This window comes from Ornithodoros turicata, unplaced genomic scaffold, assembly GCF_037126465.1.
Source record: "Ornithodoros turicata isolate Travis unplaced genomic scaffold, ASM3712646v1 Chromosome45, whole genome shotgun sequence".
Taxonomy (NCBI): domain Eukaryota; kingdom Metazoa; phylum Arthropoda; class Arachnida; order Ixodida; family Argasidae; genus Ornithodoros; species Ornithodoros turicata.
This window is the reverse complement of record NW_026999376.1, coordinates 299,903-312,207: the sequence shown is the minus strand read 5'-3', so window position 1 is coordinate 312,207 and position 12,305 is coordinate 299,903. Positions and strand designations below refer to the sequence as shown.

General features: G+C 48.0%; 1 protein-coding gene across 1 annotated transcript in view; it reads left to right on the top strand.

Annotated features, from left to right (window-relative positions):
* LOC135374161 (piezo-type mechanosensitive ion channel component-like) overlaps positions 1 to 2,179 on the top strand; it is a 77,453-nt gene extending 75,274 nt beyond the window's left edge. Inside the window, exon 17 of the mRNA XM_064607175.1 lies at positions 1,589 to 2,179. Coding sequence (XP_064463245.1) covers positions 1,589 to 1,856 — 268 coding nt within the window. The 3' untranslated portion in view covers positions 1,857 to 2,179. The remainder of the gene's footprint in view (positions 1 to 1,588) is intronic.
* Positions 2,180 to 12,305: the final 10,126 nt, after the last annotated feature.

Here is a 12,305-nt window from a genome sequence, read left to right as displayed (position 1 = left end):
TAACACCATGGTTGGGTGTTGGTAGACCAAAGTAGATGTGGAAATATCGGCGCCACTCGATTTGACTTGGACCGTTCTTTGAACCACCTAATGAGGGATAGAGAATGAGCAGCTATGATTTCGAGAATCGTTACGCACACCATGGCAGCCTCGTAAGGCATGACCAAGGTCACATCATTACAAGGACAGAGCAGAGGAATTTCTGATTGGCTTTTTTTTTATTTTATCGCCACACGGAAATGTGGGATCGCTGTGGCGTCAGAGCTGTGTTAGTACCCGTTACGACATTAACGTGACGTGATACTGGTGCTCGTTATTAAACAAAAAGCGGCGAAATTTCGATATTCACACCCGGCTTTCAAGGGAACGCAGTTCCCCACTACCATTACTCATCAAAACTACTTTACTACTAAACTACGTTACTATACGACACTTTACTATACTACTACACAACGCACCGACCTCGGTGGCACAGTCGGTGCCGTGTTCGCCTTGTGATCCCGAGATCGCGGGTTCGATCCCGGCCGAGGACGCCAGCAGCTTGGTGGCAGGATACAAGTTGCTTAGACACGCCGTCTTCCGCGAGGAACGTTAAATACGGGGTGCCGTGTGATGAGCTTTCATCGCACGTTAAAGACCCCTCAGGTGGGCAAAAGCAAGCCACAGACTGACCGCTGTGGCGTCGCTCATGATCTCAGGTGTCTCGCGACGTAAACCCCCAATTATTAATCACTACACAATGCACTACACAAAAGACTACCCAGCTATATTTTACTAGTATAGTGTTTTCATTTATATTCCGCATCCACAGCAGGCCATCGTCTCTCCATTTTATATAGGCAAGGTAATGCAGTAGTAGTGCGTCAAGTGAAGGGTGAGAAGATTACGTACGCGGTAGTGGCGCATGACAAGGAATCCGAGGTTTTTGTCGCTTTTTATCCAAACTGGCATTGAGAATACCTGTATATGACTCAGTGCCGCAAGGTTCCTCAGCTATAGAATCCAGAGTATGCTGCGAAAGCCCTGACCTCATTCAGCAACACCGTGACAGAACTCATGAGTGAAATTACAGAACATATGGATGCACGTAGAGCCTTTTTGTACAGCTCATGTAAGAAATGTGTGTGGTGAAAAGGTCGTCGTCATGCTGTGAAATTAGTAGTATCGTTTCAAGTGCACTCTACCATCCATGGAAGTACTTGTTCCGTAACAAATTTAAAAGGTAGTGGGATTACTACCTCGTTGTTGAAAAAAGAAGTTGCAATTAAAGTAATAGTTGTAGCGAACGACTCTCACACACCTCATCGCTCCACCCACTTGGCTGGGATAGCGATGGGGTCATTTCAAGGTCCGCTTTAAAATTGCGGCGCTGGCCTTTGTACCGCCCAACGCGTGACCTCAAATCGCTCTCTTCAGAACAGGCTCCTCCAAATGGCCGCACTCTCACCATGAACGGCTCTGAGTCTGCATGTCCTGCATCTGTATGAAAGAGACTATGGATTAGATCGCGCTCTATCAACGTGGTGAATGGAATGAGTTGAAAACCATACAAAGCGGCTGCATTTCGATGTTTCTTTCCTATTTGCAGGATCATAGGCATTTACACAACGTTCGTGGTCCTGATATCACAGTTGCTGCGCGGTTTCTGGGCGACCTCTGCATTTGACATTATGCTCGATGATGCACCTAACGTGGACAGAATCTTACAGCTATGCCACGACATCTACCTTGTGAGGCAGAGCAGAGAACTACTTCTCGAAGAGGACCTGTTCGCCAAGCTTCTCTTCCTCTACCGCTCACCAGAGGCACTGCTAAAGTGGACACGACCTCTACCTGCTGCGCATGATGCTGTGTGATATACGACGTGTTACTGAGACTCGCTGGATGATTTATCCTCATCTACGGGTGACTTTGTGCAGTGCCAGGAAAACTACGCCGCTGAACACATTGTTTTTGAAAGTATTTTGCTAATTCATATATTGACTTTAGCGGGTGGTGTTCATTGCGAAAGCGCCGACTGCATTGCTCTGAACATTTTCTAGAAACTATTGCGCTTGTGCCATATGCTAATGATTGTAAATTAAATAGTGGAATGAATTGATCCAGCGGTTTGGTGATGCAAATGAAAATGATGAGTACTTGTACAAATGAGTGACTTGATGACGGAAAGTTGATGCAGTAAAATGTGCACTCTCAAGATGTGACTTCACCGCTAACACATTTTGAATCGCTCTTTCGCGCTCCTAATTTCCACAAAACGTGTAACTTGATCAACAGCAATAATTATCATTTGGCGTAATGTATGCCACATATTGTTTCATGCAATGAAGTTCATCTATGAGGATACGGCCTCTGAAAGCTTTGTTGACACCTGTCGTAGAGTGTGTGCAAGGAAACTGACAAGCCGCACAGTTGTACTCACAAACAGCAGCTGTTAGCTGAACAGGGTACACGGTGACTGCAGTCCATGAGCGCATTAGGTCCGCGGAGATGTTACCAGAGAGCAGATGAGCAGGCTTACTTAGAGCATGGCTCAATGTACAGGCAGGTAAGCATTAGGTGCAGGAACGTCCGTTACTGAGGCAGCGCACGAAAAAGAAATTCGAGAAAGAACACAAGCGTTGCAACGCAAACAACAGGACTTGGTGGGAAAGCTCCCCATTCCGTGGGACCATTTTACGTATGGACGTATGGTTGTCCATAAGTGTGGGTGGTGACGGACCTCAGTAAACTATGTAGAAGAGCCGCTCATTTGTTCCATCGAGCTATCCGATTTTAGATGAATAAAACAACCAACTACATTGTAGGGAAAATAAGCATGTGAGCGCCTTTCCATTTTTCTGCGGTTGCCATGATGCAGCATGATATGAGAGTGTGCGATTTAAAGAAAACTTCTGGAAATGTACAGAATATCACAAAGTTTAAAATGTGATTGGTATTTCGTTGTACGTTCGTCGTCGTTCCATAAAGTCGGCGACGGTGTTGCACATCGAGAAATCGTACGTGAAACTTCTCACGTGCCATTATGTGGCTTCTCACATACACAGCACGCTTTTTTTTTCCTGCAAACATGAAACGTTGTCGGCATTTTGTTGCTAAAACGGCTGTCGAAACCGTCAGTCAATTTCCTAAGATACGTGTCCCTACCTGGTGCAGTTGCCATAAAGGGGCTAACACAAACACGAGCTGATACAAACTGTTCGAGCTCACAAAACACAAACGACAAATTCCAGTCACAACATCGAACAGAGCTAGGTTCACCAATGAGTTCGCAGCTGCTGCACTGTTTACTAATCGCGGAACCAGTGGAACCCGGCTGTCCGCCTTCTTCAAGCACAGCTACGTGAAGCCAAGAAATGTCATAGCTGTAATCCACTGACAAGTACGAAAGCGCGTACACGTCGCAGTGCCCGTTCGGGTGCATCTACGTCGTAACACATGTCTGCGCCCATGTGTGTTTCAGAATGAATTATCCGTTTTTTTTTCTTGACGTGGTGCTGTACCGAAAGCGGATAATGAAGGTGCATTTTGGGGAGAGTTCGATGTGGACTTTCAGAATATCACAACCTTTTTGAACGGTTCAGGATACCGGCGTAGCTGACCTTTAGTCTGCGTTGTACCCCTTTATTACGTACAATATAATTTTATATTTTTTTGCGTACTAATTTAGTAACAATACTACTATACTAATTTTATGTACAATTTTACTAATTACTAAGTGATTACTATTTACTAATTAATTACTAATTTACTAATTTTACGTACAATACACTGTTCAAAATGAACTTCACTGCATAGCACCCTCCTAGCCAACCATCATCTCGAATGATATCGTTATCTGCCCTGATTTGTTGAAAACGGGAGGCGTACGCCTTTTCTGTGAAACTTGTGCTCTACATAATTGTCACAAAAAAGGCGTACGCCTCCCGTTTTCAACAAATCAGTGCAGCTAACGATATCATTCCAGATTATGGTTGGCTAGGAGCGTGCTATGCGCTGAAGTTCATTTCTAAGAGTGTATGCCTGAAATTCATGTTGGTAATTCGAGTTTGTAGGGACTTATCAAAGCCTTTGAGGCCGCAGCGCAGTGCAGCGCAAGAACTTGATAACCGTGCTATCAAGATTCCGGAGGTCCTCAGCAAACCTTGAATAAGGAGGCCGGGTACCACCATCCCGGAGGCCCAGAGCATTCTCCACTGGAAAAGGGGCCTCTCGTCCCAAGTTCAGGAACGCCGGGGTGAATCCTGTAGACCTGTTGATCGTCGTCCGTGTAGCGAACGCCAGCTCAGCCAGGCGAAGATCCCAATCACGGTGGTGCTGGCTAGTAAAAGCAACCAACATCATTTTCAGGTTCCGATTAACACGTTCGGTAATGTTAGCCTGAGGGTGATACGGGGAAGTCTTCTTATGCTGAATGCCTAAGACAGCGCAAGAATCTGAGAACACCTTACTTGTAAAGTAGGTTGCGTTGTCGGTGATCAGCTGTGCGGGAAACCCGAACCGGCAAAAGGTGTCGAGTAACTTTTCCCACACTCTCTGGGAAGTCAGTGTCCTGAGAGGAAACAGCTCGACCCATTTCGTGAAATGATCAGTAACTACGAACAAATACTGGTTACCTCTAGGACTACGGGGAAATGGTCCCATTACATCACAAGCAACTATCTGCCAGGGTCTATTGCTCTGAACAGGCTGTAAGCGCCCAGGGGGTAAACCACCACGAGGTTTCGCTCTCTGGCATACGGGACAAGTACGAACATACTTTGTTACATCCTGCCTCATTCCTGGCCATGTCGCAACACGACACAACTTTTCATAAGTTTTCCTGCCGCTGCTGTGACCTGCCAAGGCCGAGTCATGGAAGTATCGTATGAAAGACTTACGCAACTTCCGTGGCACCACGACTCTGAACGGGGATGAGCCGTCGTCCTCATCCGCCTGGGGTATGTATCTGAACAGGATGCCATCCTCGCCCAGCAGATAGGAGTCGTGCCGTCCGTCAGTCGTTCCGGTGTCCGCCGAGTCTTGCTCAGCTATCCACTGCGACACCCGCTGACAAAGGCCGTCCGCTCTCTGAGCGTCTAGGAGCTGCTCTCTGCTCACGACCGTGCCCCAAGACGAAGATACGTCTCGTGCCACCTGTGCTGCTGCCAGAAGTTGAGAAGGCGCCTCGGTGCCTTCCTCTTCCCCCTCCGGTAGAGGCGCGCGGGACAGTGCGTCTGCTACCACGTTCGTTGAGCCCCGCCTGTACTCCACGTTGAAGGAGTAGCCTTGTAGCGTCAGGGCCCACCTGGCAAGTCGTCCAGACGGGTTATGAAGCCGCTGCAGCCAAGAAAGTGCCTGGTGGTCAGTCTGGACAGTGAAGGTACTGCCGTCCAGGTAAAGGTCGAACTTCCTGAAAGCGAAGATGATCGCCAAGCACTCCTTTTCCAAGTTAAGTTCCTAATTTCGGGCCCGTCACTTCCTCAGTAAGGAAGCGATGGTGCGGGAGGTTCGTACTATACAAGGCGACCCCTTAAGCTCGAATACCGCCCCCGTTTACGCCGGAACAGGCGTTAGAACCGCGTTGTATGAGTTCGACGGAGGGTAATCTCGCTAGAGTACCGACGTGCCGCCGTACTAAGTGAGTGTTATAGTGCTGCTTACATTGTGCGTCCTTGCAGGCCGCGTAGGTAGCCGCCGAAGCGTCGGTCACTAGAACCTAGTGCTCTCGATTCAGTCTGGCATTCGATTTATCGGAGCGACTATCGTTTACACGGTACTCGCCCCCAGCCAGGAGACACCTTCTGACCTCTTTACCTTTTTCGTTCTTTTAGACGTCGCAGCAGGATCGGGTACGAGGTAACCCGCCACGCCATAGAGGCCGGCGCCCTGGTCCGGTGCGTTCCAGCCCCCGCCGTCGGAGCCCGCCAGCTGTCCGAGCGCTCCGCAGTCAACGGTCGGTGGCGACCTGGACTGTTGTTCACCGTAACCTCCCTGTTCCCTGGGTATCTCGCTCGAGGTGGTCTTCTCAGCCACGGCCACTGAGAGGAATGGACTCTTCCTTGGTGCCTCCTCCTTTTCGTGGGCTGACCTTGGACGACAGACACCCGGCAGACCCCCCCATACCAGTATCAGCAGAAGAACAACGCATACTGTGTTCCATCTGCAGTGTCCCCGAAATCCATCTTTCGACCCATCGCCGCGGTGATCTTCATCGAGCCAGAACGGAGGCAGCACGAGTCGAGAGGGTACGAGAGGCAGACGTCGTAGCGGCCCTGGCCATTGTTCAGCGCCTTAGGCCCGATCTGCTTCGGGGCGGCGAGCCAGGCCCAGCACCACCAGAGGACATTCTCATCGACATGCCCGAGGACGATCTCCTTTAGAGGGACACTAAGACTGGACTGTGCCGCGTGTGTTTTTCTTTCTTCAGTGTTTTTTCCCATTTGTCCTGGACTTCGGTTCACCTGTGCTCGGACGGCGCGTATTGTTTTGGGGTGGGGAAGTGTAGGGACTTATCAAAGCCTTTGAGGCCGCAGCGCAGTGCAGCGCAAGAACTTGATAACCGTGCTATCAAGATTCCGGAGGTCGTCGCGGCCGATGTTGCTCGAACATTCTGGTTTACACACGTGCACTCGCAAGAGGGCGCGGAGGCGGAGGAACAGAGGTTAAAAAGGCCGACACGGGTGTGTTTAGGGAATCCCCTCGGGAGCCACGGCCGGAACGGTTCCGGTGAGGTTCGTTGTGCGACGTTGAGGAGGAGCTGGCCGCGGGTACAATGGTGAGGTCACCAATAAACCTTCTTTGCTGCTTAATAGTTCTTGTGTAGTTCTTCCGGAGGGCGACTGACTCGGGGCAGCCCCGAGAGTGGGACGGTGTTTTTCCCACAAGTTTCATATACTACAACGATATTCAACGTAGATTTTACATCCTGTCAACCATCCCTGCTGATTGGGTAACTGTGCAGCAAGACAGGTTCCTGCACAAGAACATTCATATTGTCGACCATGATGCTGAGTGCACTCTTAAAAATCAACTTCACCGCATAGCATGCTCCTAGCCAACCATCATCTCAAAAGATATCGTTATCTGCCCTGATTTGTTGAAAACGGAAGGCGTACACCTTTTCTGTGACGATTATACTGGTCATAATTGTCACAGAAAAGGCGTACGCCTCCCGTTTTCAACAAATCATGCCAGATAACGAAATCATTCGAGATTTTGGTTGGCTAGGGCCGTGCTGTGAGGTGAAGTTCATTTTTAAGAGTGTGGAATCACCACTACACTCTTAAAAATGAACTTCACCTCATAGCACGCTCCTAGCCAACCATTATCTCGAATGATATCGTTATCTGCCCTGATTTGTTGAAAACGGGGGCGTACGCCATTTCTGTGACACTTATGCTGTTCATAATTGTCACAGAAAAGGCGTACGCCCCGTGTTTTCAACAAATCAGGGCAGATAACGATATCATTCGAGATAATGGTTGGCTAGGAGCGTGCTATGCGGTGAAGTTCATTTTTAAGAGTGTAGCCACAGTGATCCAACAATGGCAAAGCTTATCTCCGTACACCATCTGGAACACGTACAAATAATAATACAACTTTATTATGGTTTAGGTGCCCAAAAAGAAATAGAAGTACGGTGGCGGAAACCACTTGCCCCTGAGAAAAGTTACTTTGCATTATATTTATCGTGCTTTTAAGTACGAACAGCAGGCGCCAATATACATAACCTCTCTTTTGTTTCTCTTATAAAGCAAGCCAACAGAGGCGTATAGCCAGAGGGGCGTTTCGGGTGCTGGTGGTTCACCATCCCCGAAACCGCACCTTTGGTAGTGCATTTGAGAGAGGAACACGAGTGGGAAATCCTCTTCCCTCAGGTAAAGTTACCGCAGTATCTCCTCCTGAAATATTTTTCCTGCAACACTACTGCAATCCAACCACCCATAGCAGTGCAGCAATATGACCATTCACGTAAGGAACACCTTTCATGAAAGCAACCTTTGCTGTCTCGTTTTGACATACAATTTTCTTACGCACATGCATATTCTCGCGAAACCTGCCTCTCTTGGAACCTACGGCGATGTAATAACATCGATTTTTCTTTTCTATTGTGTTTGAAGCGTGCCTATCACGATAGCAACCTCTGATATTTAATCGAATTCTGCTCCTTTCGTATTCTTGTGGAGGTGCTCAGTAAAGCCGTTGACATCTCTACGACGGTATTATCGTCCCCTCCTTTTTTTCTCGCGTCTTCCATGAGGTAACATCTGACATTCTCCAGAAGCCTATCACTATCACAGAAATACCCAATGTAAGATACATTAAGTCTAACTTTCATCCGGAGCGCACCTTAAAGAAATGATTGCGGTCAAGTGCTTTCTTGCCTTCTTCGCATGTATGCACTTATGTAAGTGATAACTCTTTTTAAAACGTTTCACGTTTTACCGTACGGTGTATTAAGTAGTGGTAATGATAATTTCCTTTAATAGGTTGTCTATATAGATAAACAGCATGCTAGACGAAGTATTCGTATATAGTTTGGACGGAACGCACAAGATCGTTGTTCGCAGCCGATGTCTGCCACGAAGCGTGCTCGATGCCGGAAGGTCATCATCATCATCCGCTCGCCACTGTGACCGTTCAAATTCGTGTACACGAAAATACATAGTGCTCATTGACAGAATGGCGTAAGTGCAGGCTAGCTGGTGGATAAATTCCATGATAGGCTATCATGGTACAGACTGCTCGTTGGAATGTGCGCCATTTGCCTATTTATATCATAAAATCGCGTTGGAAAAGTGATTCGGAGAGTTTGCATTCCACATGGTGACGAAACCAACACGGTATTTTTCATCCGTCGTTACAAAACAATGGCTCTACTGGCCTACCATAGTTCTCGTAGTTGTCACCGTGCAGTTTTGAGTTTCTAGGTGAGCTTATGAAATGCGAATGAAGTTGCAGTAGCGCTGAAAGGGTAAATATATGTGTACATGAAGGCTCATCGGGCTGCAGAACAAAAAAAAAAAACAAAAAAACTAAGCGATTTCAGCTAACGCCCTGAGTACGCAGCGCGATCAACTGCAGTGTCGTGCGTCTTGATCCCGGGATCAAGATGAGGTCTTTAGTTAACATGTTGATTGAAAGTCATGAGGATTGTGAGTACTCAGTACTTCCTCCAGTCAGTCAGCCGTCGCAGGGGAGGGTGAGGAAGCTCGGGTGTGTTCTCGGTGACACGATGCACGCAGCCGCATGTTCAGATTTAGTAAGCACTGCACTGGAGATCTGAAAACAGGCAAACAACGACGGGTTACACATTGCTCCAATCATCCCATGCCCACCACTGGAGTGATGTTCCTCAGCGTACTGCTTTAAAAAGGTTTGCTGGTGAGGCCAAAAAGGCGATGTTCCCCTGAAAGCAACACCAAAGTCCGATCCTCGTAAACGTGGGTAGATGGTAAATAGGTCGATCCTTCCATATGTGTTATCGCTGATCAAGGTGTGCGTTCTCGGTGACAGGATGCACGAAGCACATGTTCAGATTTAGCGAGCAGTGCACTAAATATCTGAAAACCGGCAAACAACAACGGGTTACGCATTGCCCAACCATGACATGCTCGTCACTGAAGTGATGCTTATCAGTGTACTGCTCTAAAAAGTGAGGCGGTATGTCGTGATGCAGACAGATGCGTGACGTTCCCGTGAAAGTAACACCGATCTCCGATCTCCGTAGACGTGGGTACATAGTAAGCAGATTGCTGATCAAGGTGTGCGTTCTCGGTGATGCGATGTACGCAGCCTCATGTTCAAACTCAGTAAGCAGTGCACTAAAGATCTGAAAACAGGCAAGCAACAACAGCGTACTCATTGCTCCAACCATGCCATGCCCATCACTGAAGTGAAGCTCCTCAGCGTACTGCTTTAAAAGCATCAAGCATCAAGGTATATTCGGCTGCATTTTTCTACTGTAGTCGCTGTATTGTTGTATTTAGTAGGAGAGCCGCCCAACAGTTTGTCAGTCGTTCCCATCCAGAACTCTTCAGTGAGCACAACCAATCTGCTGAGATACCTGTATGAAGCTAATCGATACACCTCAACGTGTTGTTGCACCTCAACGAAAAGGGAACGGGGAGTATAACGTTGTTCCAAGCTGTTCAAAGCAAGACATCTCGAAACACGGCTCATGAGCGGAAGACCATAGCACGATTCATGGTCCTTTGATAGCTAGAGACTTGCTGCCGTTCAGCATTATAGACGGGGATGGCTTTCAGGCTATGTAATCTTTTGGAGAGCGCTTAGAAAGCGACCTTGTTGAAGCGGGACAGTGCTGTCTGATGTATTCATGTCATCATTGGTATTACTAGCAGGATTTCATGTTAAAGAAAGGCCGTAAGTCGTATCAGCAGAAGACATTCCCGACCGCGCCATTCTTTCTAGAGGTGCCTTTCCATATATACAAAAGGACGCATATTCTCTAATGAGCGACCACGTCAAACCACAAATAAAACGAGGACCCAGGTTCATGACGGTGACTTATGACCTCTGGACTGCCAATTACAGCAGAAGGAACTACGTAACTTTCACCTGCACTTTATCGATGCTAATTCTATTTAGTAGGAAATATGAAACCACACTTTTAATATGAAGCCTCTCTATGCCTTGTAGAAAGGTTTAACCTGCAAGAAATCACTCTGACGATAAGGAACATGACACAGAGGCACGGAGACGCCATCGCTGACGAGCTCTCGAAGTGCGCCGATGAGTTTGGGATAAATGGGAAAGTTGTGCATTCTGTCACTGATGCCGGTTCGAACGTAAACCGGGCTGCCTAAGTGGCAAAAATCCAACAGAACCTGTGCATACCTTCGTAACCTTAGCCTCGTGAACGGCTTTGCAAAAGTTGCAAAACCGTTGCAATGCAGATGTTCCTTGCGAAGTGCAGGCCGATAGTGCGCGCAGTGCATCACAAAGATGACATGCTTGAAGATTTGGCCGTGGCCGAAACAAGAACTGTATTTTCTCGCTTGCAGAAGTAGACAACATTCTTTGAGAACGACTAGGAGTAGCCGTCAGAGCCTGTAACAGACCACCACGTATATGCAGCGAGCCCAGTGTCTCCAACAAGACATGTTACTATCAAGTCCGATACGCTTACCCGCTGGGACAGTATGTTGACGATGTTTGAGAACACCGCAACGAACTATGACACTCAGAAAATGCTCATGTCCATGGTGGACACCAGCCTTTTACCAAGTCAAGAGGAATGGGCCTTGATAACGTAACTGCTCCAGTTCCTGAAGACATTCCGTAGATCAGTCGAGCTTCTGTCAGCACAAACAGGATTCACCTTCAAACTCCTCCTCGTCCTAAGGTGTGAGATAGATACCCGTCTGATAGGCGGTAAGGTCGTCCAGGAAATCGGCAACAGACTTCTTATCGGTGTAACCTGAGAAGGTAGGCACCGGTAAGTTGAGTCGTAGAGGCGCTTGTGCCTGCGGCGGCGAAACCGACACGGCATCCAGGCGTTGAACCACCAACGAGCACAACTCCGTCATTCGTGACAGGAGTTCTGCCGTTGCGATGGCGTCTGACTGCGGCGTGGGCACCTTCGCCTTGTCAGCCATCAGCTCCGAGGGCTCGTCCACCGGGTGGGAGCTGAAAAACTCGAAAAAAAAAAAACACACGCAAAAAATACTAACAGCAAAAACTGCAAACTACAACAACTACTAACTACGCACAAAACTAGTACAAACAAACAGTGCAGCGTGTTCCCCGCCACGGAACAGACGAGCTCGGACCCCAAACGTGGGCGCCAGTTGTGGAAACCTAAGTTCCCACAACCTCGGGGCGTCAGCCCGTCCGTTCCGTGCGCAAAGGAACAAGCAGCACACAAGCAGATTCAAACAGACATACCAGGTTTATTTTCCTGTGACAGCATCAGTTCCCAGCGGGGAAAAAAGGCCTCCCAACGAGGCATGTGGCCTCTTATGTGGCGAGCGCCACGCCCTCCCAGTGTTCGCTGCCCTCTAACGACTTTAGTGACGGCACACTTGATAAGATAGCGGAGCGTGGCTCGCCACAATACATAAGGACATATATTCTGTGATGAGCGACCATGTCAAACCACAAATAAAACGAGGACCCAGGTTCATGGCGATGACTTACGACCTCAGGACGGACAATTACAGGAGAAGGAGCTACATAACTTTCACCTGCACTTTATCAATGCTAATTGTATTTAGTAGGAAATATGAAGCCGCACTTTGCACCTAATATGAAGCTTTTTTCTGCTTTGTAGAATGGCTTAACCTGCAAGAAATCACTCT